This window comes from Muscardinus avellanarius (genome assembly GCF_963383645.1).
Source record: "Muscardinus avellanarius genome assembly, chromosome: 13".
NCBI lineage: Eukaryota > Metazoa > Chordata > Mammalia > Rodentia > Gliridae > Muscardinus > Muscardinus avellanarius.
The window spans coordinates 84924636-84952350 of record NC_137799.1 but is presented as its reverse complement, the minus strand read 5'-3'; the positions used below and the strand labels follow the sequence as shown (position 1 = coordinate 84952350).

Genomic DNA, 27715 nt, shown 5'->3' with positions numbered 1-27715 from the left:
GTTATGATTGAAATACAGAAATTAGTCTTGGTTCTAGAGTGGTGTGAAGTGCCATGTAAGATTTACTTTTGTTTATTCCAAAAAGGATTTCAGATTTTCATAACTTCTTAGAGTATTTTTATATAATTGGTAAGTATATATTCTTGATAAACATTTAATAAAAATAGATTCATCTTTAAAAATTTGAGGGGGGGCAAAGAAACTACTAAGGAGTGCAAATTAATGGTAATTCTTTTATTCTTTAAGAATGCTTTTCTTTTTATTCTTAAAGAATGTTTTTCTGAAACTACTTTTTTTAAAAGTTGGTTGCCGAAATGGTCTCCTAATAATGATTTTTTTTATTCTGATTAGTTTCGACACTACCTATGTAGAAATGTTGTTCCTGTTTTGATGAGACATGAAAAACTTAGTAAAACATTTTTTAAACCAGAGTTTTTTGAAACCTCTCTGGTTGCTAATGTATCATACTTCCAAATTTTTTTTTTTTTTTTTTTTTTTTTTTTTTTGGTGGTACTGGGTTCCTGGAAGCCCTTCTACCTCTGGGCTACACTCCCAGACCTATTTTCTGTATTTTTGAAACAGGGTCTCTTAAACCAGCGCGGCTGGCCTCGATCCTCTTGCCTCTGCCTCCCAAGCGCAGGGATTACAAGCGTGTGCCACCACGCCCGGCATACTTCCAAATTTATTATGATTAAAATAGATATTTTTTAAGAAAAGCACATGGGCAGGAATAATTAAATAAATTTTTATTATCAGGTCCATTTGAGGGGATATAATTGAATTCAAATGTAATCATAATTTTTTGTCTTAATGGAATTTGTGTTATAAAGGAAATATGTGATACTGTGTGCTTCACTGTTACTTTTTAATTTACTGATTGAGTTGTGGTCTTGTTTTCGGTAGTGACAGCACTTTTCTCTGATGTAAGGTAGTAATTTGTTTTCCAGTGATTCCTCACTGTTGTAGTGTAAGAAAAGGATGAAAGAGTCCTCTTGGTGTTTTCTCCTTTCATGACTGATGATCGTGCTGCTGTTCCACTGTGTGTGTCCACTTTGGAGTTAGCTTGTTGGCATTCACATGCCAGGTGTTGAGTATACAGCCAAAGGATTTTCATAAAATGCCTTTTTTTTTTTTTTTTACCTTTTTCTAAAATATTTTGCCCCAATCCCAAGTTTCTTTTTCAGCAGGGATAGCTTCATTTTTACTGGTTCTTATTGGAGGATGATGTAATTGTAGGAAAACTAGAAAGGGAAAAATGATGGGGTTAAGGGTAGGAAAATATGTGTACAACTTTTTAAAAATGAATATCTTTATAGATAGAGGAAAACGTAATAGAAGTGTCAAAAATTGATAATGTTTTTGAGAGAATGTGGCTGCCAAAATGATCTTGTTATATTTGGACATGAACAATTGTCCTTTTATTGGGGCCATTAATGCTATTTTGGAATATTATGAGTATATAAAGACACAGTAGTTTAGTAGTGTCCATAAAATATTGAATACCATTATAACATTCCATAACCCTAACATCAGTATTTTAGAATCTCTGCTCGTTTAAATGGGCTATCTGTGAATGTACTTGCTCAGGGATGCATGACCCACATCACCTATAAATTTGATTGGAAACTACAGAGCTGGCATAGGCTGATGGATAGCATATTAGAGCCCTGATTAACCATGTGATTCGAAGACTGGGAATATATTGTCTAAGCAAGCTTCATCAGATGCAATCAGAATTTCAAGTGGTCAGATGAAATTCAAATGTATATTGTGGCTTTTCCTCCCCTAGTGCTTTTCTTCCTAGGTTGTCTTTTTACTTCTTTCCCTAAAGCTGAAAAATACTTCTTTGATGAATCTGCTCCTTACCCTAAAGCTGTCTGTCTGTTATTCATCAGAAAGCAGGTCGCAGTTCAGTGAGCAGAAGAAAAGATTTTAATAGAAGCTGTGCCAAGGGCTGTAATGCATCATTTTAGGGCCCTAATTACATTACAATGACAAATATCAATGGTGACAACAGCAATAACCTACATCCTTTAATGGCTATGCTGGAAAAGGAGTTTGGGCCCCATGCCTTTAGATTAGACTCAGTTTCAAAACATAGGCCATTAGAAGTGTGTGTCCATGGTATTATTGGCTGGTCACTGAAGCTCAGTGGAAAGGCCTGTAAATAAATGATGCCTCCCTAAAGCTGGGTCCTCTGGGACAAAAGAGGCAAAATTAGATGACCATGGAAGGAGCCGTGTTTCCGAGGCAACTTTAGTTTTCAAAGTGAGGAATGACCTGCTAATTTTATGAAATCACACACACACACACACACACACACACACACACACACACACACCCACCCAAACCCCCTGCTGCCAATTAGCCTGTCTATGAAAACTCATTGGCATGACAACTTAACGAAATTAACGAGTCTTTTAAACCAAAGGAGATCTTTAAGGAAAAAGTTCCACAGCTTCTACCCTCTTTTTTGCTGTTACATGTGTGTGTTAACGTGCTTATTTAGTAGTCTTTTCTTCATTTTGCATTTGTTTTTTAAAAAATGCAGACTTTTTTCTTCAAGTAGTTGCTCAAACTTAAAAATAGCTTAGGTCCAAAATTAAGGAACCAAATACCTTTTTGGCCTTTTCTTTGCCAAGCTGAGTGAGTTTTCTGAGAAGTTTTTATTGCCTAAGTTATGTAGGCAAACTGAAGAACTCAATTTGCTTATGTGCCCACACATTTTTCAACCCTCCTAGCAAGGGACTATTTTATTTATGTAAACAACATAATGAGGAAAATATGCTTGGCAGATGGTTCTAAGCATTAGATTCATCAGTTTGGTCTGCCCCAAAGTGTCTCATTATCTTTTATTCTCTCCCCCTCCACCTCTCCCTGAAAAAATCTTAACAGCCAAATGCCTTTGAGACACAGTGCTTTCAGCCTCCTGAATGCTACTCTATTTTTTTAAGGCACCCTGGAATTTCACCCCATAACCACTGTGGTATGTTCGTACAGGTGGAGAGTGATTTGGTGATTCCATGAAAAGATTTGCATCTTTTCATGGAAGTTTAAGCATTCTTAAAGGATGGCTAAATGCTCCATGGGGCCAGTGCAGTAAATTAAATCAGGTCAGCACAGTTGGGTCCTTATTCAGTGTTGCTTATTGGAGCTGGGTTTTTGTCCGTTTTATTAAGAATATAGGCAGGAATGGAAAGCTTAGGTTTGAAACTTCATGGTGAATTTGTGTTTTCTGTTGGCTGGCAAAGTTTTTAAGGAGCTGATTTAAAAGATTGCATAGCTACAAAGTCAAAAGGGTTGCTAATGAAAGAAGAATGCCTAGATTGCACAGTAGTGTCGCTGTCTTTCTGGTAATGACTTTGCAAGAAAAGGAGATTTTTTTGCCCTCTTAAAGAATGAGGGGACTGACCCTGGATGGAATTTTTAAAAGACTGTCTCAGTAATAGTAATTGCTTTATGTTTTCTGCCTTTTAACGCTTCTTACCCTTCCTTCCTCCACCCCACCATTAAAGTGTAAGCTATTTTGTGTGTGTGTGTGTACACACACACACACACACACACACACACACACACACGTATATGTATATGTATATGAAATGCTACGTGTGTCTTTATCACAAAGAATATAACATACCATCTGAAAATACAAATTAGGATGACTATCAGTAAAACTCTGGGTAGCTTTTCAAAGTATACATGTAGTGGTGGCATTTTCTTTTTTTCTATTTTTAAATTTTTTGTTGTATACTATTGGTGAGATGTTTTTACTTCCAAAAAGTATTAGAGAATAAATTCTGTTATCTGACATTTTTGGGACTTTTCTCAGGTCTATAATAAGAAAGATAAGGGTCCCAAGGAGAGTCTCTAGATACACTCAGGTTGCTTACTGCTAAGTATAGTAAGATTTCAGCATGTTCCAAACTTCTACATACCAAAAATCACTGTAAGACACATTTAGAAACTTTTACGATCGAAAACATCCCATTCCTCTACAACTTAGAACTAAGAATCTGAATTAATCAATCAGCATACTTGGTTGACTGGATGTTATTCTTTAAGTGGTTTTAAGTGTAAAATCCCAGCGCCAATGTTTAAAGCAAAGGCCACAATCAGAAATCCAGTGAGTTAGTAAAATGAAACAGGATTAGGATATAGAGAAGAATATATGTTTGTCATTGGCATTCCTAAAGACTGGGTTTTATGAAAAACAACATCAAAATGGGCAAGGGTCCTGATAAAGGACTTTTGAAAATTGATTTCTAGTCATGCAAATTAAATTTCTTTTTATATTACCATGGTGCTTGAAGGTTAACTCTTTAGGATGTGTGCTGGATAATAATTGTGCTATTAATGTGGCACTGTTGTCACTGCCTCCTTTTGCTGATGAGATAGATTTTTTTCTTCCTTAGGAAATACAGCGGCCAGAATATAAAGTGTGTTTTAATATTATCCTGTTAATATTTTGGGAATCTCTAATTAGCTGACTGTTCTCTTTATTGCTTTCTTCTCCTGTTTTTTTTTTTTTTTTCCTTTAACAGGCGGAGATTGTCAAGAGGCTGAATGCTATCTGTGCACAAGTCATTCCTTTCCTGTCCCAAGAGGTAAGATAGTTAATTTCAGGTGTTGGGCTAGAAGATGCCACTTTAGTGATTTTGCAGAAAAGGAATTACCAAACTGACTCTGGTATTGCTAATCTGTTAGTGTTTGTTTTTCACATTTCAGTCCAACTTCTATACATTATCAACATCCAGCAGAATATAATTTAAATGTGTTTATATAATGCAGTATTTTCTAATGTGCCAAGTAAAATTCAATTGTTAAAATATTTTGCTGTCATTATGTGATGTAGTGTTGCTCAAAATTATATCTATTTATCATAATGACATCTAATAAGGGGGGGATTGAAAAATTGCTAGAAAGACAAGAGAGCTCCTTCCACACTTCTGTCACTAAGCATGAGTCTGTAGAAGACGTATTGGATAGAACACCTTATATAGTAAACACACTTAATGTAACTTTTGGTTAGCTGCTTAAAAAAAAAAAAAAAGTACTTACTCTTACCTAAGTCCTTAAATTGTGCATTTGGGAAAAGACAACACAAGATGAAGTAATTTCTCTGAGTACCACTTTTCTCAAAATTAGGCTTTGTTGACAGGGGCCTTCAAACATTGCCAAGGCCTGGAATGTGGCTCACTGGTTTTGTCTTGCTCCTTATTTCTAGGAGAAATGTTCACTGTCAACAAGTGCACACAGGTTGGAATGAGGAAAGGTGCATTTGTGGGGCCTGGTGGCTTCATTGCCCTCGCCCCCTTTGCTTGCTTGCTTTTGGTACTTGCACAGTCTGGGTGAGAGTACTGGAAAGAGAAGAGAATTTTTCCTTTTGGATTACTGAATCCTTCATTTGCTCCAGTAAGATCAGCTGTAAAAAGGAAGAACGATCACTGATGGAACATGTGCATGGCTTACAGCTGCCGTGTTTGGTGTTGGAGGTGGAGAACGCTTTGAGGCACTTACCTCTGCCTTTTTATTTTGGTCATATGTTGTGTTGCTGCTTTTCCAGACAGCTGTTCATCCACCTGCCCGCCACTGGGCTTGTGCTGATGTTAGCATTAGTATGCAGCCAGTATTTGAGTATACATGTGTATGTTTAATATACAATTTGCTGTCTGTGACTTCTTATTTGATCTGCACTGTTAGACTTGAGTAACCTTGGGTATTAATTAATTATTTTAATTGGGCACATATTGGGAAATAACACACTTGTATGAACTCACAAACTTGACTAACCTCCTTAATTTGCGTGCTTTTCTAGATCACAAAAAAGAAAGTGTATCGTTTTCCTCACTTTCTGCTGTGACCACAAAACCACCACCAGCCATATTCTCATTTACATATTTTTTCCTTAGGATTTGCTTGTAACTGAGTTAGATGGCTTGCTGGTGAATAAGCAGGGTCAGGGGGCATGTTTGCATTTCTTTAAGAAGCCTGGCTACACTTTACCAGATCTAAACCAGTGTGTATTTCTTATTTGAAGCAGCTCTGCTTTATGGAGCTAGAGAATGGGGAGATTGTGTGACTGAGTCACAGCCATAATCAGGATGGGATATTAGACCCCAAGGTAGCAGGGAAGAGTTGGAATTATCCTGGGGGGTGCTGTTAGACTTTTGGTTTTATGCAGGTACAAACCCTATATATAATTACGTGGACAGCTTTGTTCCCGTGGCATTTCTATAGGTTCTGTGGATTATGTTCAGAAGTAGAAAGAGGTCTTGAGTATTGGTGGAGCTGTGTTGCCAATAGTGGCTTTCTCATGAGGTATGTTGTTTGTGTGAGCAGGCCCAGTAGGAACCGAATGTGTAATGGTACTAGTGCTAAGCAAGACTGGACTGGAATTAATTGGCTAAGGAAGCTGTACCCATAGAGGAAAGCTGCAGGGAAATATTGGCAGCTCCTTTTCTTCTACTTTAGACAGGTTGACTAGGCATCCTATTTTTACCATTTAACTATTTATTTCCCTAATGCTTTGACATTTCTTGGTTGAAATCCTTGATTTACATACAATGACTTATATCAGGGTTTCCTAAATCCTACTTGTGTACCTATCTTTTCTTCTTTTTGCTTTGTATTTAATTTTATATTTTTCTAGCTTTCTAAGATACATGCATATCTTTTACTGTGTGGGCCACCAGTGTGTTAGTGCCCATCACATCAAGGCTTCTCTATTATGTTTTGTGACTGAACATTGTCCACCCTGTTTCCTTTTCAGAGCATTCTGTGAGCATCAGACTCGTTGCTTCTTCCCCGAGGCCAGATGGACTGTAATCTGGAGGGAGGGGAGGAGGCAGGTTATTAGAGGAAGATGAATTCTATTTCCTGTCTCTTCAGAGGCATGGAAAATCACTCTTGCATGGCTGCGGCATCACTCGGTGCCAGGACTGAGGGCTCTTAATCTGATCTTTTAACACTGGCTCTCTGTGTGACAGTTTCCCTGCCAGAACAGCAGCTGTGGCATTAGAGTTTATTTTAAAATGTTTTTATTTTAAAATTAAATGATCTATTTGGAAAAAAAGGAAAACATTCCCTGAAGACTAGTGCATAAGCTACTGGACAGTGTAAAAGCGACAGGACAATTGCAGGGATTTTGAGTGTGTAAAAATAAGGCTTTTTGGAGTTTCACAGAAATAAGAGGTAAATATATATATATATATCTAGATGATATCTGTTTGTAATATAGCCCCTATATGGAGATTGATTTCCCTGCTTAATACTGTTTATATATAACTTTTTCAAACGTATGTGTGTATGTGTGTAATGAATGACAAACTTGGTTTTAAGACTAAGTTTTGTAAGACTTCTTTAGAAATGAGTTATATAATTGTAGCTCAAAAGTAGTTGACTGAGTCAGGCATAGTGGCACATGCTTGTAATCCCAGTACTTGAGAGGCTGAGACAGGAGGATCACAGGTTTGAGGACAGCCTCAGCAAGTAGTGAGATGCTCAGAAATCTAGCGAGACCCTGTTTCAAAGTAAAAATAGGGCTGGAAGTATAGCTTGGGAGTAGAAGGCCCCCAAGTTCAATCTTTAGTGCCACACACAATAAAAGTAGTTGACTGAAGTGTGTCTTATATAAAGACCATAGAAAACGTTATTTTCTATTGGGTTTCAGTAAAACATTTCTCTAGAATTATAGCATATATATAATATATGTAATGTATATATAACATATATATATATATATATATATATATTTATTTATTTATTTATTTGTAGTACTGGGGATGGGACCCAGGGGGCATTCTCTCTCTGAGCTACACCCCCAGCCTTATTTTTTTATTCTTTATTTTGAAACAGGGTCTCACTGAGTTGCAAAGGGCCTCACTAAGTAGCTGAGGCTGTCCGCGAACCACGATCCTCCTGTCTCAGCCTCCCAAATGCTAGGATTACAAGTATGTGCCACCATGCCTGGCTGCCAATATATATTTTAATGATATTCTGTTGCTCTAACATACAATTAGGCATCAGACAAAGATAGTATCAGTTCTTGTTATTAAAGTGCGTAACCATCACTTAGAGTTCTTAGAATTTCACTGTATCCCTAATATCAGAATTTATAGAAAACTTGTAAGCCCGGTCTAAAGTTGTTCTGCTTACTCTTAGCTGTTAGGAATGGGTCACACTCATCTATATTCTCTTACCTTATTTTTTTTTTTTTCTTTAAAAGACACATTTCAAATTACTAAGTGTGGGAAGCTCTTCTCTCTACCAAATTGGGTCTCATTTGTAGAACGACTATGAATAATCAACTTCAAGTTGGCAGTTCCATAAACAAGAAATACCAGGCTGATGACAGTAGTCACATCTGGTCTTTCTGTTTAAAATCCACAACTTAGTCTAGCCAAGCTAAGCTAAGTGACCTGTAGCCAAGTGATTTGCCTCGCTAAGCCTCAGTTTCCTCATCTGTAGGATGTAGTAAATAATAGCATGGGATTACTCTATTGGCCTTGAGGATTATTTGGGATTATACCTGGGCAATTTAGCACATGGTAAACACCTCCTGCCTTTGACTAGTAGTAGTGCTGACGGTGGCAGTGGAAACAAAAGCTCTCAGTTTTCTTCTTGGGGAACCTGGAATTAGCCCTCCCTCCCTCTTCATTTTAATCACTGCATTTTGGAAGAATGTGAATTGGTTATCTTCCTCTTTCATGTCCTTCTTAGAGAGGAAAAGCATACACATTAAAACTGACCTGAGGGCTCTGAAGGTCTAAGAGTTCAGAGCTGAATATTACAGTTGTTTTTTTATTTTTTCCCTCAGCAATTTCAGGATATAGTATATAGACCCTTAGTCCTTTTGGGTTCACAGTAAAGTTGGAGGATGCCAATAAATGTGTGGCATCTACCCCCCGCCCCTTTCCAGGAACAAACCTATAATGTTGATGTTACACCCTGGCAACATTTCTGCTGATTTGGAATTGGACCAGCTCTGTCTTTTTTTTTACTGAACAGTGTATTGGGGAAGTTGATCTCTTAGCCTTAGCATTCCTATAAAGTGAGAATAACTCTATCTTTATAATGTGTATTGTATGTATTAAAATGTAATGTACCCGGCATAGTAAATGCCCTCTTTTTTCCCCCTCCTTTTCCTATTTTACTTTCAGGGAAATGGATTCTATTCCAGGTTATTTTTGGTCCTAAGACATTTGGAGAGAAAGAACTTAGTAAAAACTGGGAAGAGCTCAAGGTAATATTTCAGAATGAGCTGACTGGCATTCTTCCTGTGGAGTTTGCTAGGCCTTGCAGCTCCAGCAGTGGGCACTTAGCTCTGCACAGTTTATCTCTCAGAAGGAATGGAGTTAATTTTTTGATAGGTCAGCATTTTCTTAACCTATTAAATTGTTATATCTGTGCCACTCTCCTGATTTGGAGGACAGTTGTGTTTTGGGTATTCTTATGAGTCTGTGTTGAGACAGGTAGGGTATGTATGTTTCATGGTAATAGTTTCTAAGACCTTTGAGAATTTCAAACTCCTAATAGGCTGTAGGTCAAAATGTGAGTATTGAAAATTTTCTCCTCAGTGTACAGTTCTGTTTTTGAGAAATTTGTTATTCTCATAATCAGAAGCAGAGCTCATTGGAATTGCAATTTATGTGAGAGGCAGTGTGATGAGAACCTAATCCTGGCTCAGCCACTTGATTTCTTTATAATGTTGAGCAAAATACTTAGCTTTACTGGGTTACAGTTTCTTTATCCATATAATGGGCTACCTGTACAAAACGGTTGTTATATGAGGATTGATGATAATGTAAAGACTTAGCTGGATATTTGGCTACTTTAGCAGTGATCAAATGACCAGTGGTTTAGTCAAGATAATAGCTGTTTTCTTTCTCATAGCAGTTGGCCTAGAAGCAGCTGTGGTTGATTTGGTACTTTAGTATGTTGTGAACTGATGTTCTTTCTATGTTGATGTTCATCATCCCAAAGACCATCCTGCCCTGCCCCTAGTCAGCAGGAAGGATAAAGGAGAGGACATATTTCTTTCATTTTAAGGGTATGATGTGGAAGACACTTAGATTTTATGCCCATTCTGCAGTGTCCAGCATCCAGTTGTCTGCCCTAAGCTAGCTGCAAAGAAAAATGGAAATGTAGTCTTACCTCCATATGACCATTACATCCACCCAACATTTATACTAAAGAAAGGAGTATTAGAGGACAACTTCTGATAGACATACTACTATGCACAAAATTAAAATAATGGCTATTATCATTGCCAATTGTGTGTCCTGACATGACAAATACTCTCTCTGACTAATTAGCACAACACATATTTTATTCTTTCACCTAATGTGTAAGATAATGCGTAGTTCTTAATATAGAAGTCCTGCAGTACAAATCTTGGAGAAGAGGCACTCATTAGGTATTGTTTATCATTCACACATTCTCAGAGGATGGAAAGGAAACCACATCAACAGCTATGGGTGCTGCGGGCTATCTAAACAACCCACAGGGCCCATAACTGTGGAAGTAGGTGCCCATTTTTTTTTTAAAGAGCATACCAAGATTCTTAAAGACACATTTCAATTGAAATATGGATTATGATAAATGATGCATGGTCTGCCATATTATGTAGTAGACTTGCTGGCAGGAAAATGCTAGTTGATAGAAAAGTTAAAATGAAATATCTTTGTATATGAGATCTTTCTTTCCTCATGTATGCTTGTTTGTAAGTATATACTGTTCCTGAAATAGAAACAGTAGGATCAGAGTTTTTGACATTTTCCCTCCTCAAGAAATCATAAATGAAGCCAGGCGTGGTGGCTTGTGATCCCAGTATTTGCGAGGCTGAGACTGGAAGATTGCAGTTTGTAGACAGCCTCAGCTACTTAGGGAGGCCCTCCGCAACTCAGTAAGATTCTATTTCAAAATAAAGAATAAAAAATTGGGCAGGGGGTGTAGCTCGGAGGTAAAATGCCTCTGAGTTCCATCCCCAGACCCGCCCCCCCCCCAAAAAAAAAAGAAATAATAAATGATACATTGGATTGGTCATTCTTGGTTTTGTAGAGTTTTAAGATATCTCAGAAAAATTAGCTAAAGTTATTGTTTTATAGAGTTAAAGTTGATCCATTTTAGTGGTTGGGACCACAAATCATTTCTAAACCACAGTCTGAAGTACTGAAATGTGTGAATCTTACTGGAAAGAGTGAAAGAATAGAAGATGGTTTCTTAAGACAGTGGCTTCTTAATTCTTAACCATGATCCTTGCTACCTTTGGAGAAATGGCCTTCATTTTTAGTCATCAACAGATAGTTACAAGTTGTTTGTAGTCACTTAGTACCAAGGAGGCTGGACATCTGCTTCCTTCTGTATCCTTTCTGTTATTCTATTGTCACTCGGGCTGGTTGAAGAAGCCCTGTAGGGGAGTCCTCGCAGTGAGCGTGGGCACAGAGAGCATGGGGGCTTGAGGTTACAAGAAAACAGTGTTTTTTTCCATGTGTTTGTTATTTTAAATAAAAAATTGGTTTTACAATTAAAATTAATCTTTTCATAACATTTAATAAAAGATCTCTGCTCATTAGGAAATTAGGAGAAAAAAGAAAAAATTGGCCTTTTATGCTAATGAAAAATTAACATTCCAACCTGAATGCTTTCTTGTACAAATTAAATTTTAATTTAGAACTTGTGTTTTGTTGCCCTGTTATTTTTTTTTAATGTAAAATCAAGTAATATGTTTTCCCTGATTTCTATATAGATTTGGGCACTGACATTGCAATGTAAATACACAATTACATACTAGTGATAAGAGTTTATTTGTATTACAGTTCAGTAGCTAGTCACATCAGATGATACATGTTATAAATTTGGTCCTCCCAATGTGATGGGAAACAAACCCAATCCCCTGAGATATGAGTAATCTTATATGATGTGAGATACTTATGAGATAGGAGTAATCTTATATGCTATTTGTTTGGTCACTTGGATTAATATGGTACTGAATTTTTTAAACCACATTTTGCATGTATAGAAAAATTGTGAAACAGAAGTTGAAAAATGTGATGTCCCTTTCATATTGTGCCTTAGGGAGGAAATGAACAAAATACAGTGGTTACATGCACTGGTGGCAGTATTATGGCCTCTTAATGGTACCAAGTTAACTCTACTCATTGCTTGTTAACTTTGTGAGGAATCAATGGCTTGTATAATGTAGTATGATGTAGGTGAGCTTGTTGAAATCACCAGAGATCTCCTGTTAAGCATGAAGTGACACCCCTAAGATGATCTTCAAAGAACATTTATGAAGTACTAACAGCCTACACAAGGCACCAGCTAGTTGGAGCCACTTCATCAGACTTGGTAATGTGTTATGAGGTTCCCATATACTGAAAGTATGTCCTAACAGATGGTTTGATCCAGATTTCTGAATTAGATGGAAGCATAGGTAACCTTTCATTTAAAATAGTTATTGCCTCCTATAATACTAAATGAGCCATTAGAGAACATAATTCTGTCTTATGTTTGATGGTTAACTAATTGTCTTGCTTTACCTAACCATCCATTTTAGCAACAGTTGACTGTTTGGTAGGATTGCTGTGGTGGTATTATGTACTTGACTTCAGGGAGTGAAAGATGATTCTCAGAGGTAGAACTCATTTTCCTATAGATTTAATCTTGGCCCTCTGTTCAAAAGCAGCAATGCCTACTGTTACCTGCACATGTGTCAGTAACTAATGTGTGTTTGAGAAAGTGACTCATTTCTTTGACTTTCAATTAGGTAATGATTGGATTATTATTACAGTTGGAGCTAAACTTTGAAGCACTTTGATCAAGTAGAGCTACATATCCAATATAGTAGTGGCTGTGTATATTTAAATAAAATTGAAAACACAGGTGGGTGTGGTGGCATACACTTGTAATCCCAGCATTCGGGAGGCTGAGACAGGAGGATTACGGTTTGCGGCCAGCCTCAGTTACTTAGTGAGGCTCTTTGCAACTCAGTGAGACCCTGTTTTAAAATAAAGAATAAAAAATAGGGCTGGGGGTGTAGTTTGGAGGTAGAATGCCCCTGGGTTCCATCTCCAGTACTGCAAAAAAAAAAAAAAAAATTGGAAATGCAATGAAAAATTCACTTTTTTCAGTCATACTATCCACATTACAAGTGGTCATTGTACATCTCTACGTGGCTGGTGGCTGCCATAATATTAGCACAAGTGCAGAACACTTCAAACATTGCATAAAGTTCTGTTAGATAGCACTAACCTGGTATAATTTATTAGGCATATCAGTGAAGAATACTTTCTCCCTGCAAGAGTGGAGTAGGCAAATCTAAATAAGTGGTTAGGGAAAAAATTTGGGCAGTGTATTTCTTAAAGTGTGCTTCTAAAGAGCATTTGTCTTATGTTCCACATTCAAAATTGTTTAGAAATCCCTGCATATATCATATTCTTTCTCTCTGAATTTTTTAGCCCTCAGAAGTCCTGCAGTTGACCAAGTATTTGCTAAATTAATCGTGTGTGTGTGTGTGTGTGTGTGTGTGTGTGTGTGCGCGCGCGCGCACGCGCACACAATACCTAATTTTTCGAGACTAACATGTTTTGGAATACAATCTAGAACAGGCTGACTTGGGAGTTTGGACTAAATTTAAATCTGATATGTGTCAATAAACTGAAGAGTTGCTGAAGAAGTCATAGTTGGACTTTAGTCTGACTTCACTTGGATTTGACCTGCTCAGCAGTACCTGGAGTATTGTGTTCTAATCAAATTGAATACCACCAGGACAGTAGCTGGAAGGAAACTGACATGGAGAAGTTGTTGAATGTCCTGAGAATATTTAACCTGGAAGAAAGGAAACTGAAAACATGCATTCTACTATTTTCAAATACTGGGGTGTCAATTATATGGAGGAGAATTTAGAGACAGAAAACCAGCTTCAGTGGGAAGAAGTTAGGGGGAGCTAGATTTCATTTCAGTGCTAGGGTTCAACCCCAAATGGGGGAAGTTTGTCCATAAGGTGTAGTATGTTCTTTTCCATCAGAGGTGTTCTAGCAGATATTGACTGACAACTGGTTAGAATGTGACAGAGGAGATTCATCCTCTGGATAGAGTTAAGTAGCTTTAGTCTGTAGTTGTTACTGCAGCTGTACCATCCCAACCCCCCATATCCCTGATAGCATTTGGAAGTGTGTGTGCATTTGGAAATATAAACAGTCTTTTGCCGGTTGGTTGTTAACAGTGTCTGGGGAACTACTCTCATCTGTGTTGCATGATCTCGAAGACCCTCTCCAGTTCTGAGTTTCTGTAAACGAGTTTTTTATGCACATGAAGCAGTGGTTCCTATTAGTGGGAAGGGTATTTGGTACAAGTTTAGACCCAAGTATCTTGCACTCAAGAATATTGTATTATCTTTCTCTTAACTGTTCTACTTCATTCTGGTTTACCTCCATGCTCTAGTTTTCTTAGTCTTCTCAGATCCATCTTAATGAATGCAGCTGCTTAGAAAATTTTAATAATGTCTCATTTCTTACCAGTATGAAGTGCATTTCACTGTTTGGCTTACCATCATCTCAGATTCCATTTCCCACTGAAACATAGTTATGAAGAGTATGGCCCTCCATACTCATATGTTTTATGTGTTTACCTTTGTTTTTGTTTTTGTTTTTGTGGATCTCTTATGAATCTACCGAAGATCCTACAAAATCCTATCCTCTCCTGCCTTCCCATCTGTGTCTGTCTTGTTCTCCTCCAGCTACAAAGATAACCCATTCTTTTCCTTGAGAGAGGCAAGCTGTGTTCTTCCAGGACCTTACCCAGTCTCTTCTTTCTTCCTGAAATTCTTTTCTCATTCTTTATCCACAGAACTTTTACAAAGTCTTTGGGCCTCAGTTGTCAGGTCAGCTTCCTCAGGGAATATTCTCCTAGCCTCAAGATTAGATTAAGATATTTACTGGATAAATGATTGCATAGTATCCTATAATTTTCATATGGAAATTGTCTTCCAGTTATAATTATAGAACATTTTAAGTACCTTAATTCACTTGACTGTTAACCATGATAGGATTTAAACTATGAGATCAAGGACTAAGCCCCATTTTGTCAATCATTCTAATCTCAGTGCCTGTGGCATTGTGGTAGACATGGGTGTATATTTGAGTGAATAAAATCCAAAGGCTTTCCTGATGCCAAAGGAGTATGCTGGCCATTCCTTCTTAAAACATTTCTTAGTATTTTATAACATGCATTCTTGTGTTACAAGCTATGCTCTATGTAGGTGAGTTCAACAAGAAACAGGGCTGGTGTGTCTTTTCCATCTTCATGTGATGGGAAATGTTAACTAATGTTGCTATAAGAAACCTAGTTCAGCAGCCGTGGTGGAGCACGCTTGTAATCCCAGTACTTGGGAGGCTGAGACAGGATTGTTCATCACCAGCATCAGCAACTTAGTGAGACCTGTTTCAAATAAAAATAGGGCTGGGGGTGTAGCTTGGAAGTAGAATGCCCCTAGGTTCATTCCCCAATACACTCATACACACGCCCCCACCCCCCTCTATCTGCAGCCTAGCCTAGTTAATTTTGTATCTCTGCTTTTCTATTATTTATTTATTTATTTGCAGGTCTGGGAATGGAACCCAGGGGCATTCAACCGCTGAGTTACACCCCCGCCTTATTTTTTATTCTTTATTTTGAAACAGGGTCTCACTAACTTATGGAGGGCCTCAATAAGTAGCTGAGGCTGTCCGTGAACCACAATCCTCCGGTCTCAGCCTCTGGAATGCTGGGATTATAAGCGTGTACCCCCACACCTGGCTCTATCTCTGCTTTTACAGCTTCTTTGTTCAATCTGTCTGTCAAAAGGAGGATTTTAAAAAAATTCTATAGTTTAGTTTTTGTTGGATTATCATGCCTTACATTGCTTTAATCTTTCTTGTATAAAAATTTAATAGTTATTTTGAATGAATGATAAAATTATTTTATGATGAGAAAGTAAGAGAGTGATTGTGTCTACAGAATTTATTTTACTGGTTCCCTCCCCCACCACAGGCATGTTTGAATTCCTTTAATTACGTTATTTGTAAAAAAATAAATTTTCTTGAGATCTAATTTACACATCACAAAATTCACTCATCTTGTATATAATTCAGCAATTTACAGCAAATTTATGAAGTTATGTAAATTTCACCATAATCTCTCTCTCTCTCTCTCTTTTTTTTTTTTTTTGGTGGTACTGGAGATGGAACCCAGGAACATTCTACCTCCGAGCAGCATCCCCAGCCTGATTATTCTTTATTTTGAAACAGGGTCTCACTGAGTTGCAAGGGATCTCACTAAGTAACTGAGGTTGGCTGCGAACCACTGTTTTCCTGTCTCACCCTCCCAAATACTGGGATTATGAGCGTGCAACACCATACTTGACCCATAATCTCATTTTTATTTTATTTTATTTTTTTAACAATTTTTTAATTGAACATAAATAGTATACATTTAAACTATATTTGATGCCCCCCCGCCCCCGTTTTCCCTTCCCCCCTCCCACCAATGGTTGTCCAGGTTAACCATGTCTTATTCATAATTTTACACATGTTCAGATGTAGACCCTCATTAATCAAGATCAGCCTTCCTCCTCTCCTATCTTTCCATTCAAACTTTGCTGGTATTTGCCCTCCATTATCTGGAGTCCCACTGGTATCCTTTGTGTTTCCTAGTTTGGGCATATTAGAGGAAACATATGTACCTTTTCCTTCTGTGCTTGGCTGATCTCACTTAACATAATGTTCTCCAGGGCTTTCCATCTTCTTGCAAATGATATAATTTTGTTCTTCTTTATGGCTGAATAGAATTCCATTGTGTGTATTTCCCATAGTTTTGCTATCCATTCATCTGTTGATGGAGATCTGGGTTGGTTCCATATTTTGGCTATTACAAATTGTGCTGCTATGAACATATGTATGCATATGTAGCTGTAGTTCTCTGAATTCAACCCTTTTGGAAAGATACCCAGGAGTGGTATAGCTGGATCATATGGTGGATCTAGTCCCACCTTTCTTAGGAATCTCCACACAGATCTCCATAGTGGTTGAACTAGTTTTCACTCCCACCAACAGTGTAAAAGAGTTCCTCTTTCCCCACATCCTCGCCAGCATTTGTTGTTGTTTGATTTCTTTATGCTTGCCACTCTGACTGGGGTTAGATGGAATCTCAGTTTTTGATTTGCATCTCCCTGATGGCCAGTGATGAAGAACATCTTTTCATGTATCTATTGGCCCTTTGTATCTCTTCTTTTGTGAAGTGTCTATTTAGTTCATTTGCCCATTTCTTGATTGGGTTGTTTGTTTTGCTAGTGTAGAGTCTTTTGAGCTCTTTGTATATTCTGGATATTAGCCTCCTATCAGAATGGTGGCTGGTAAAGATCCTTTCCCATTCTGTAGGCTTCCTCTTTAGGTTATTGATAGTTTCCTTTGATGAGAAGAAACTTTTTAGTTTGATGCTATCCCACTTGTTTATTCTTGCTTTAATTTCCTGAGCTTTGGCGGTTTTGTTGAGAAAGTTACTGCCTGTGCCAATATGTTGTAGTGTTGAACCTATGCTCTCCTCTACTAACTTCACCATCTCAGGTCTAGTTTCTAAGTCTTTGATCCATCTTGAGTTGATTCCTGTCATTTTTAAATCACAATAGTTTAAAGACTAATTGGGCAATTTCCCCCCTTAAAATCCAGATATCTATCTATCTATCTATCTCTCTCTCTCTCTCTCTCTCTCTCTCACTCACTCACTCACTCTTTCTCTTGCACACACACACATAAACACACACACCCCTACCTTTGGTCATACACGCACACACACACCCCTACCCTTGGTATATTAATGTGTCCTCATTGGATGTTCATGCAGGGAGCTTGTGCCTCAGTGATCAGTGGGAGCTATACAGAGGGCAATAGGACCTTTTGCAGATTGGGGCCAGAGTGGCTGTTACCACATGTGGTTTGGTGGCAGAAGGGATAAGCAGGAAGTGGGGCAGGAAATGAAATGAGGGTAGAATGGGAGGAGAGGACAGATGGGGAAGGGGAAGAGAAGCAGAAGAGATGATAGACATGATGGGAAAGCCTTCCGAGTTCTAAGAAGATCTGAAACACATGATGTATTTTCTGAGTCAGCTCTTTTGTTCAAATCTGAGGGTAGGAAAAAATGCCTCCTGGGTCAGTTTTTTTGTTTGTTTCTTTGTTTTTTGGTGATACTGGGGACTAAACCAGGTATGTACTGTCTGTGAACTACACCCTCAGCCCTATTTCCATTTTTATTATTTTGAATCAGGGTCTCACTACTTGCTGAGGTTGTCTTGGTACCTGTAATCCTGGTCCTCCTGTATCAGCCTACCTGTCCTGGTACCTGCAATCCTGATCCTCTTGTATCAGCCTACCAAGTGCTGGGGTTTATAGGCATACTCTACCACAACTGGCTCTGGATCACTCCAGGCTTCTTACTTAAGTATTTATTTTTCTTTTCTGTGATCTTTTTTCCCTTCTTCCTACCATTACCTGGTACGTGCTTCTTTACTCTGTGGTATGGTATATTTATTGTGCTGTGGAATGAGCAGTGTCAAGGTGTTTCTGTTGCTTTCAGGACATACAGGTAAAAGGCATTGTTTGCCTTAGGAAACTTCTGTTCAAAAGGTCCTTAAACAGTGTATGATTCATAGGCTTGTAGGCAGAAATAGAGAAGTAGAATTCTGTCCTGCATGTAAAATACAGATGCTGTTGCTATCAGAAAGGAGGAGCTGAATCATGACTTTGGGCTTTTTTTTTTTTTTTTTTTTTTTTTGGTGGTACTGGGGTTCCTGGAAGCCCTTCTACCTCCGGGCTACACTCCCAGACCTATTTTATATTTTTATTTGGAAACAGGGTCTCTTAAACCAGCGCGGCTGGCTTCGAACCTGTGCGATCCTCCTGTCTCCGCCTCCCAAGCGCGGGGATTACAAGCATGCGCCACCACGCCTGGCAACTTTTGGCTTTTAAGCAAGTTTCTTTACAAGTATGTGATGCCAGAACCTCTGGCTCATTGATAAGACCTTTTGGTTTTCTCAAAAATTGTACTTGATTATAGTGCAGAGCCACAAAGATAATTCTACTGCCTATGGTATCTTTGCCTATTTTAGTGATAGAAATCCAGTTGATGAAACTGTAGTTAAACAATCTTTATGATAGAGACCTTTAGTAGGTGTACTTTCCCCTATCTTTGTCTCATATAACTGTTTTTTTTTAATACTTAACATAAAGTAGAAAAGTCTCAGTAAGATGGATAAATAGCACAATAAGAATTTCAAACTTAAGACAAGTAACTGAGTACACGAATCTGTACATTAGAAGTGTGTACATGTGATCCTTTGTTTTACTTTCAGATTTTAAGCAGCCATTGTTCAATGCCAGAAAATAAAAGGAGGAAACAGTTAGCTTTTAGTATTTTCTCTGCTTTCCATATTGCCGTTTTTCACTACTCTAAGAACCAGCTTGTCTTTGGTATAAACATGAGCTCTCTGTGAGGCTCATGTTAAGTACTTAATACTATCAGGTTTATTTGGGGGGGGGGAAGCAGAAATTACTATTACTGACCATTTTACTGACTGTGTCACTATTCTAGTTATTTCACAGGAATTTTCACTCTTTTCAAAGAAAGAGTAATGAATTATTTCATTTACACATATTAGAGAATAAGAGAATGGACAGTGGTAACTATAAAGTATAGGGTTGTTTCTTAAGTTTTGAGACTGAAACTATAGTGTAAAAAATCAGAAGGATTTAGTTTAACGATCAGAATCTATTAAAAGCTTAAAATTCAGCGATACAGTATTTTACACTTTTCTATTAGTAAATCGGGAAACTAAGAGTAAAGATCACATTGTAGGTAAGTAGTTTAAGGCAGCTTTCCTTTCCCACATCACCTCCGTCCTCCTCCTACATAACCCAGAGGTAGAAATTGTAGTCACCCCAATTCATCTTAGTAAATGTATATTTGAGGTTTCGGAATGGGAACTAGGTAGTTCAAGAGGAATTCTACTGTTAATGGATAGCTTTTTGTATGTATTAAACAGAATGATAGTTCAGCCTTATAGGTTGACTTGAAATACATGAAAGAGGTTAGCTAAATTTCTCCATTAAGATAAACCAAAACAAGACATTTCCCGCCACACAGGAGTGTTTATTTTATAGTACAGCCCCTTTGATTCATCATTCACTAAATCTAGTTGAAAGTAGTCCAGAGTGACCTATTTTAGATTGAATTTAAGTTTGTAGGTACTATAATGCTCAAGTGAATTCAGTTGGGAATAATATTTACATTTTGGAGATACTTGTATCTGTCCAGGTGTGAGTGAGTGCCCCCTTACAGAGACTTCTGTACTGCTTAATTTTTCTAGTACTACAAAAATTACTAATAGCAGTTCTTCCCATTCTCTTTCGAACTGAACTGGGGGCAGAGGGATTTCTCTGTACTAAGGGTCCTAGATTTTTTAAAGAAAAATAACTTAAAAGTTGTGGGTTTAATTTTTTTTTTTTTTTCCTTCTGGTGGTATTGGGAATGGAACCCAGGAGCATTCTATCTCTGAGCTACATCCCAGGCACTATTTTTAGTCTTAATTTTTGAAACAAGGTCTCACTAATTTGCAGAGAGCCTCACTAAGTAGCTGAGCTGTCCGTGAACCTGAGATCCACCTGTCTCAGCCTACCAAGTACTGGGATTACAAGTGTGTGCCACCATGCCCGGCTAGTTTTTCTATTGAATTTAAAAGAAATACTTCTTGTCCTTAAACTTAAGTTTTTCATTATTGACCTCTGTGAAATATGCAGTACTCACAATAAGAATTAAAACATGAACATTCTTTATATTTCCAAAAGAAATGTGAATCTAACAAATACCAGAAGAAAATATAAAAATAAGTACTCACAGGATATAATTTATTTTTTAGTGGATGGCAAAGATAAAAGGGAGTACACAGAAAGCAGGTGGGATGGATGGGATATTACTTTTACTAGTGGAAAATGTTGGGTCAAAGTATGCCACTGAAAAAGTGAGATTGAAGCTGATTCTACCAGTAGGCGAGCATCCTTCAGGGTCACAGTTGAGTTACCTTCAGTTGGATCTTTATTTCCTCCTCAGCATTTTGGATCCAGATGTACCTAAGCATCTAATCATCCACCACCTTGGCTTGTATTTGGAAATCTTCAGACCCACCCTCTACTCCGTCCCCAGGGCCGTTTTGCATGTAATTTAAGTTTGAGGACATGCTAGGAAAAGCTTTTCTGAGTAGAAAACAAATAATTGTATTCTGTTTCTGATCTTCATTTTATAGCACCAGCAACAAGTGGTGCAGGCTGTGGAACGGGCCAAGCAGGTGACCATGGCAGAACTGAACGCCATCATTGGGGTACGTGGCCTTTCCATTCTAGCTCTGATCTTAGTGTTTGTTGTCAACTCTCACTCGCTTCAAATATGGTTCCACCAAGGTGGCAAAAAGCAGTAGATGACCACAAGGTGAAATGAAGCACTTTGCCTTCAGTCTCAATTTGATGGCTGCCTTAGAATCTTTGGATCACATTCTCACTAATTATGTTTCTGAAAGTCTTCCTTAAAGAGAGGGATCGTTCTTTTTCATATTTCTTTCTTTTACAATCAGCTTCTGTTGCTAACTTAGGCTAGAGGAAAAGGTACAGATTGTCTTAATGTTAAATGACCTGAGTTATCTTTTCTCAAATGATATGATGGGATATCTTAATCTCACTTTTAGTAAAATGTGTATTTTCACATCTTCCCTTCTACTTTTTCTCCCCTGATGAGTAACAGTTCTTAAGGGCTGGTGTTTATAGTAGAAATAATAGTTAACTGCACTTTTTTGGAAAATCAGTGGTGCATGTAGAAAATCCTTCCTGGCAATAGTTGCTACATAGAAATCCTTCTGGCAATTGTGGGTTGGGGCAGTCACTCCAACACAACCTAATTTTTGTCATCTTAAAATAAGGTAAGAAATAATAATATAATGTGATAAAACTTAGAAAATGAAATTGAGAAATCTGAGCTGTAAAAAATAAATACTCACCTCTCTTTATGCAGATGGTACATCCAGTCCCTTATTCTGCTGAAGCCACTATGACTATACTTGCTTCTTTCAGCCCCTCCCAAATGCTTTCTTTTGTGTATAGATTATACACAAAAGTCTTTTCTCTTTTTCCCTTCAGTGTATCCAACACACTTTGAAATGCTAATTATTCCATTTACTTCCATTAAAATTCAAATTGCTAAGTGAAGATGCGGATAAGGGTCGCCTGATAATCAATCTGAAGTGAAGATATTGCTTCAATTATGCCTCTGTCTTTTAACAAGGAAATCAGAACTCTGGGATCACTGCCCATGGTGGGGGGGCAGTAGTCTGATTGTAGCTTGTTTTTTAATGGGCTATTTGGAGCTCTGTGTTGTGTCCCTTGACCACAAGGAAAAAAAAAAAAATGGTGGTAAATTAGCAGACATAATAAATGGAAGAGTAACCTTTATTTCCTCCAAAGTGCCCCTTGGAAAAATGAGGCTGAATCAGAACAAGCCACATAGGCTCAGGAATAACACTTGTCATACATTTTCTATGCTCGGTGGGGGTGGGAGGATATTAAAGGATGAATACATTTTACTATTAGTTTTAATCTCCTAAAACTCCAGAAAATAGTAGTATTTAAATTAAAAAAAAAACATTGAGAGCATTTTCAGTGTTAAAAGTTAAGTATGCATGTATATACCAGCTATGCTTGTCTGAAACATTTGTGTGGGTGAATGTGTATTCATGTAGGGATGGTGTAGATATTTTGGTTACTAAGTCTCCCACAGGTCAGAAGGGTAAGACCCTGTATTTCTCACCTACTGGAAAGAATGTATTGAGTTGTACCTGATAACAAAGCTTATGAGGGTCACTTCTAGCTTAGTGAAAAGATGGCCAGGCCTCCTACCTTACATCTGATTGGCAGCCTTCTAGGAAAACATAATCCTCTTTTTATTTCTTTTAGTCACTACCTATATAGTAGAAAGATTATGTTCAATAAAAGATGTATTTTTTTGTTGTTGGATGTTGTTTAAAAATACAAGACGAGATAGGAAATCTGAACAAGTTTCCTTCACATCAAATATATTTTTCTATTGTTTTATATGTATTTTGTTTTGAATGGGATCACCCGATTGTCTTTTCTCAGAGAAATAATAAGGATGTAGCCAAGTTGCTGACATATGTTATGTATATTCACATTTAATTATTGAAATAAAGCTAATTTAATTTTGTGATCTAAAAACTTAATTGAAGAACTAACTCAGTAGAGCTGCATGCTATCGAAGCAGCAGGTACTGTATCTAGTGGACCGTGTGGAGTTTCACACTAACTATTTGGGCAGAGAATGAAGTAATCACGTAATATACTATTCTGAAAAGCAGATCGCAGAATAGCAAACATAGCAGTTTTAGGGAACCACAAACCGAGTGAGAAGGAAAGTGCCCAGTTACAAACTCACTTGATGGATTTCTGCTGCTAAGAGTCTATCTTTTGCAGCCCTGAATAGTGCCTTGTGTCTCCAGTACTTTTTGGAGTTGTAACATTGTGGGATTTAAAATATACCAGTTGTGTGTTCTCCTGGGCATGGCTATGTTGTAAGTGGTGGTATTTTGACCTCAGGTTAACACCTTAGTTACTTGATTTTTAGGACATAGTAGCAATGATTTTCTGTACTTGGGGGGGGGGGTGATAGTTTTTCTCTGGAGAAGCTAAGACCCATCTAAGCCCCTGCAGATCTTCATTTATTTATTACTAAGTACATAACCTGTTTAATATGTGTGCAGACCATCCAGACAGGAGCAAATGTTCCCAGATTTAATGAAATCTGATGAAGCACCTTTTAACTGCAATATTATTCTACCTTCATTGGTAAATGAGCCAAACCAGTGATCCGTGCAGTTGAAATGCAAAATGCTGAAGTGAGCCCAAAACCTGGAGAGGCGGCTGTTCTCCTGACAATAAGCTCGTTGTGTTTAATGGAATGAAACACAGTTATAATGATTTCTTTCACAGGTCATGTTCAGTTTAAAACTGTTGATAGATTGAAATAAGTTAAATATCATTTATCTTTTATTTATAAGGAAGAAAACTAGAAAATTTCAGTGTTTTTTATGGTTAATATTTTGTGTTTCAGTTTCATATTTCCTTGAAGCTTTCTCTGAGTTCCCCCAAAACGGCTGAGGGAAATGGTTTGTATCTAGTTTGATCTTGTCATGTGTCCTCCTAGCCACTGTGTTTTTAAATTAGAATCTCTGCAAGATCACGCTGTTGGAACAACACACAAATTGTAGTTTTAAATCAGTAATATGATCTAATTAGAAATGATGTTTTCATTTCCTGTATTATTAAATTGAGTCATCTGACTATCTTAAAATGCTTTTAAAATCCATTACACTATATAATCAGTGCATGCTGTGTGAATGTGGTTATGCTTAATAAAGGAGGCTAACTTGAAACCTCATAAGAATTTCAACAAAGAAACTACCATTAAGAATAAGTTTTGTTAGTGTGAACATTGGGAAAAAATGATTGGCTTGTAAAAATAGAAAAATGTGATTATTTTGGAAACTCTTCCCCACCCTCTTTTTTAGCATAACTCTTGAAGAAAAGAAATCGAAATATAGGCATTAAAATAAAAAGCCCCGCTCCCCAGAAAAAATCCCTTAAGAACAAGTATGCTAGGATGTTGTAGGAAAATTCAGTTTAGCACTAGAAATGCTGAACCTCAATTTTTTCCAGTGACATTTTAATGATAGGAAGTCTGCAAAATTATTTGCCATCAATTGTGAAGGCAATAACAAGCCTTGGTGGTTTTTCACACTCTCTGTGTTAAGTGCTTTCAGAATGACAGCGTAAACTGTGTTAGAGAACTCCAAGGAAGTAAAACTGATTAAAATGTTCATGCTTGAATGGTGCTGATGGAATAGTTCATTTGGACTTTCTCTACCTCCTGCAGCTCAAGCTGAAATATTAAAATTCAGTGGATTTAAATCTCTCTCCTCTCAGCTCAGGAAAAAAACATTACATTTTAATAGGTTTTAAACCCATAATTCATTGGTTTGGAGCAGCACTATTAAATCTATTTAAATATTACTTGTATTACTAAGGAAATGATTTAAATGGCTTTGCCTTTACCATCCTACATGTTTGAGTTAGTTTAAAAGAAAGGACAATATTGTGGGGGTGTCCCCCCTTAGCATTTGTTCTATTGTACTTGTCATAGGATTGACCCTTAAATTGTATGTGTGTGTGTGTGTGTGTGTGTGTGTGTGTGTGTGTCCATTTCTTCCAGACTGACTTTCTGACAGAAGGTATTTCAGGATGACTAATTAAAAATATATGTTCCTCCTTTTCCATTGTGAATTTCAAAACTGTCACTTTAACTTTCAAAAGCTTTTGGATGAGCCATTGTGGTAATTTCCCTTGTTTTTTAACCAAATTAGCCGTTAGGCAAAAAACTGAAAGGTCTAAATGTATAGAGATATATAAAAATAAATGTGTGTGTGTTTCCCCTTATATCAGCAGTGTATTATATATACCCCTTTGGACATAGAGCCTTCAACAACATAAAACTTGAAATAAATTTAAAAATGTGTTAACAAAAACAAAAATATATTAAGCATTCAAGATGAGTATTTTCATTCCTTTCTGTTCACTAATAAAGGCCTTTCCAAAATAATTGTAATTTTGTTCTGCTTTTCTCCTGTTTTGAGTATGGCTGTATCCAGGGAGTTGAAGCGGCATTGTCCTTCTGAGGCCTACCTCCCACCTCTCAGTGCTCCTCTCTCTAGCTGTTGATGCGCCAGACTGACAAAAGCTTGCTTTCTTCCATTGCTTTCTGCGGGGCCTTTGTAAACATCCATCCTTCCAAGTGTCCCAACAGGAGTGTGCTTCACTTGACAAAGATAGACTCAAGAATTTGCCCTTGTTTGAGTTTCCCTCCTTTCTTGATTTACTCTTCATTAGGGTCTTAGTCCTGTTCTAGAATCACTTCAAAATTACCTGCAGTCAAACCCTGGCCTTTTATTTACTAGGGGTACTAAGAATCTACTCAGGATTTGACTTCATAAGCTTCAAGCTTTGTGAAGGGCTTTATGAGGTAGATGGGTAATTGTAGTCACACGCCAGACTCGTGGCTCCTTTTCTGATGTGAGTTCTATGCATAAAACAGACTCTTCAACAGCTCAGCTGTTACAACACAGTGTTCACTTTTTTAAAAAATGGTGCTTTTTGCCGTGCGTGGTGGCACTCTCTTGTAATCCCCGCACTTGGGAGGCGGAGACAGGAGGATCGCACTGGTTTGGAGCCAGCCTCGCTGGCTTAAGAGACTCTGTTTCCACATAAAAATGTTAAAAAATAGGTCTGGGAGTGTAGCCCGTGGGAGTGTATACCGGAGGTAGAAGGGCTTCCAGGAACCCCAGTACCACCAAAAAACGAAAAAAAGAAAAAAAATGGTGCTTTTCGGGCATCTTACTGATAAGTTTATACTTGTTCTGCTCTTCTCAAATTATTACTGTTGGTGTTTTCTAAGTATATAATACTGAATGAACTTAAAAATTAGATAGAAAATTGATTTGTGCTTTCTCATAGTTCCTTGAACTTTGTTTCTGTCTTTACTGGCACTTTATAGACTACAGGCCCTAGGCTGCATCATGTAAGAATTTGGGGAAGGAGGCTGGCTCGAAGAAGTCCTGTTTTTTTTTTGTACTTGTATGGTCCTGTTCACTCTCACAGCTGTGATGGCTCTATAGCTGAAGGAATTTTGCATTATATCCCTCTTTACCTTCTGTTATATGCCTACTCCTCACCTCTTCTCCCCCTTTTTAAAACTGGTTCATTTACTGCAGAACAGGGGAGTACATTATTGGGTGTCATAGTTATAATCAATCTGATCTTACTGCTTCAATTTGATGAGGTTCTAAAAAGCAGCAATTTCCCTTTTCTCATAACAAAGACTCTCATATAAGTAACTTTTTAGTTCTTCGTTTACTTAAGCCCCCCCCCCCAAAAAAAAAAAACACACCATTGGAAGAATGGGCTGTTTAACTTGTTGGCTTGTGGTATACATTCAGTTATTCTATTACATAGCTTCTCTGGAAGAATTTTTTTTTTTTTTCAGTACTGGGGATGGAATCCAGGAGAATTCTACGAGCTACATCCCCAGCCCTATTTTTTTCTTACTGAGTTAAAAAAGGCCTCACTATGTAGTAGCTGAGGCTGGCTGTGAACCGCAATCCTCTTGTTTCAGCCTCCTGAATGCTGGGATTACAAGTTTGTGCCACCATGCCGGCTTTGGAGGAAATTTCTAGAAGCCTTCATTCAGTTTCCCCATCCCTCACACTAGTGCTGACCTTAGTACTTCTATATTTTTATTTAGCAAGGGCCCATCTTCTCTCTTTCCTACCAAAAAATGCACTTTGATAGCTCAAGATAACATTGTGTAACACAGTGTTACAGACGTTACAGAATTTGTTTGGGTGGTACATCAGAAATAGCTTAAGATTTGAGGAGCCTTGGGCTTTCATTATTAAAAAAGCCTTTTCCTAGATCCTCAAGCTACCAGAGCTCAGCATGTTGAGCCCTCTGCAGGGGGAGGGGTGAGGGACTTTAAACAGAAAAGCAGGTTTGCACATTTTTCTTGGTCTTTCATTTTCT

The 27715-nt window shown here is 37.7% G+C and overlaps 1 protein-coding gene across 13 annotated transcripts in view; it reads left to right on the top strand.

The window, feature by feature from the left end:
* Positions 1-27715, top strand: part of LOC308272016 (transducin-like enhancer protein 4) — a gene marked incomplete at both ends in the record, with an annotated part of 152038 nt that overhangs the window by 33064 nt on the left and 91259 nt on the right. For 5 of the 13 annotated variants that reach the window (XM_080708753.1, XM_080708758.1, XM_080708757.1 and 2 more), the window contains 2 exons: positions 4542-4604; positions 21329-21403. In XM_080708753.1, the coding sequence (XP_080564879.1) occupies positions 4542-4604; positions 21329-21403 (138 nt within the window). Of the gene's footprint in view, positions 1-4541; positions 4605-21328; positions 21437-27715 lie in introns of all 13 variants that reach the window. The other 8 variants (XM_080708755.1, XM_080708754.1, XM_080708752.1 and 5 more) reach the window with 3 other exon arrangements.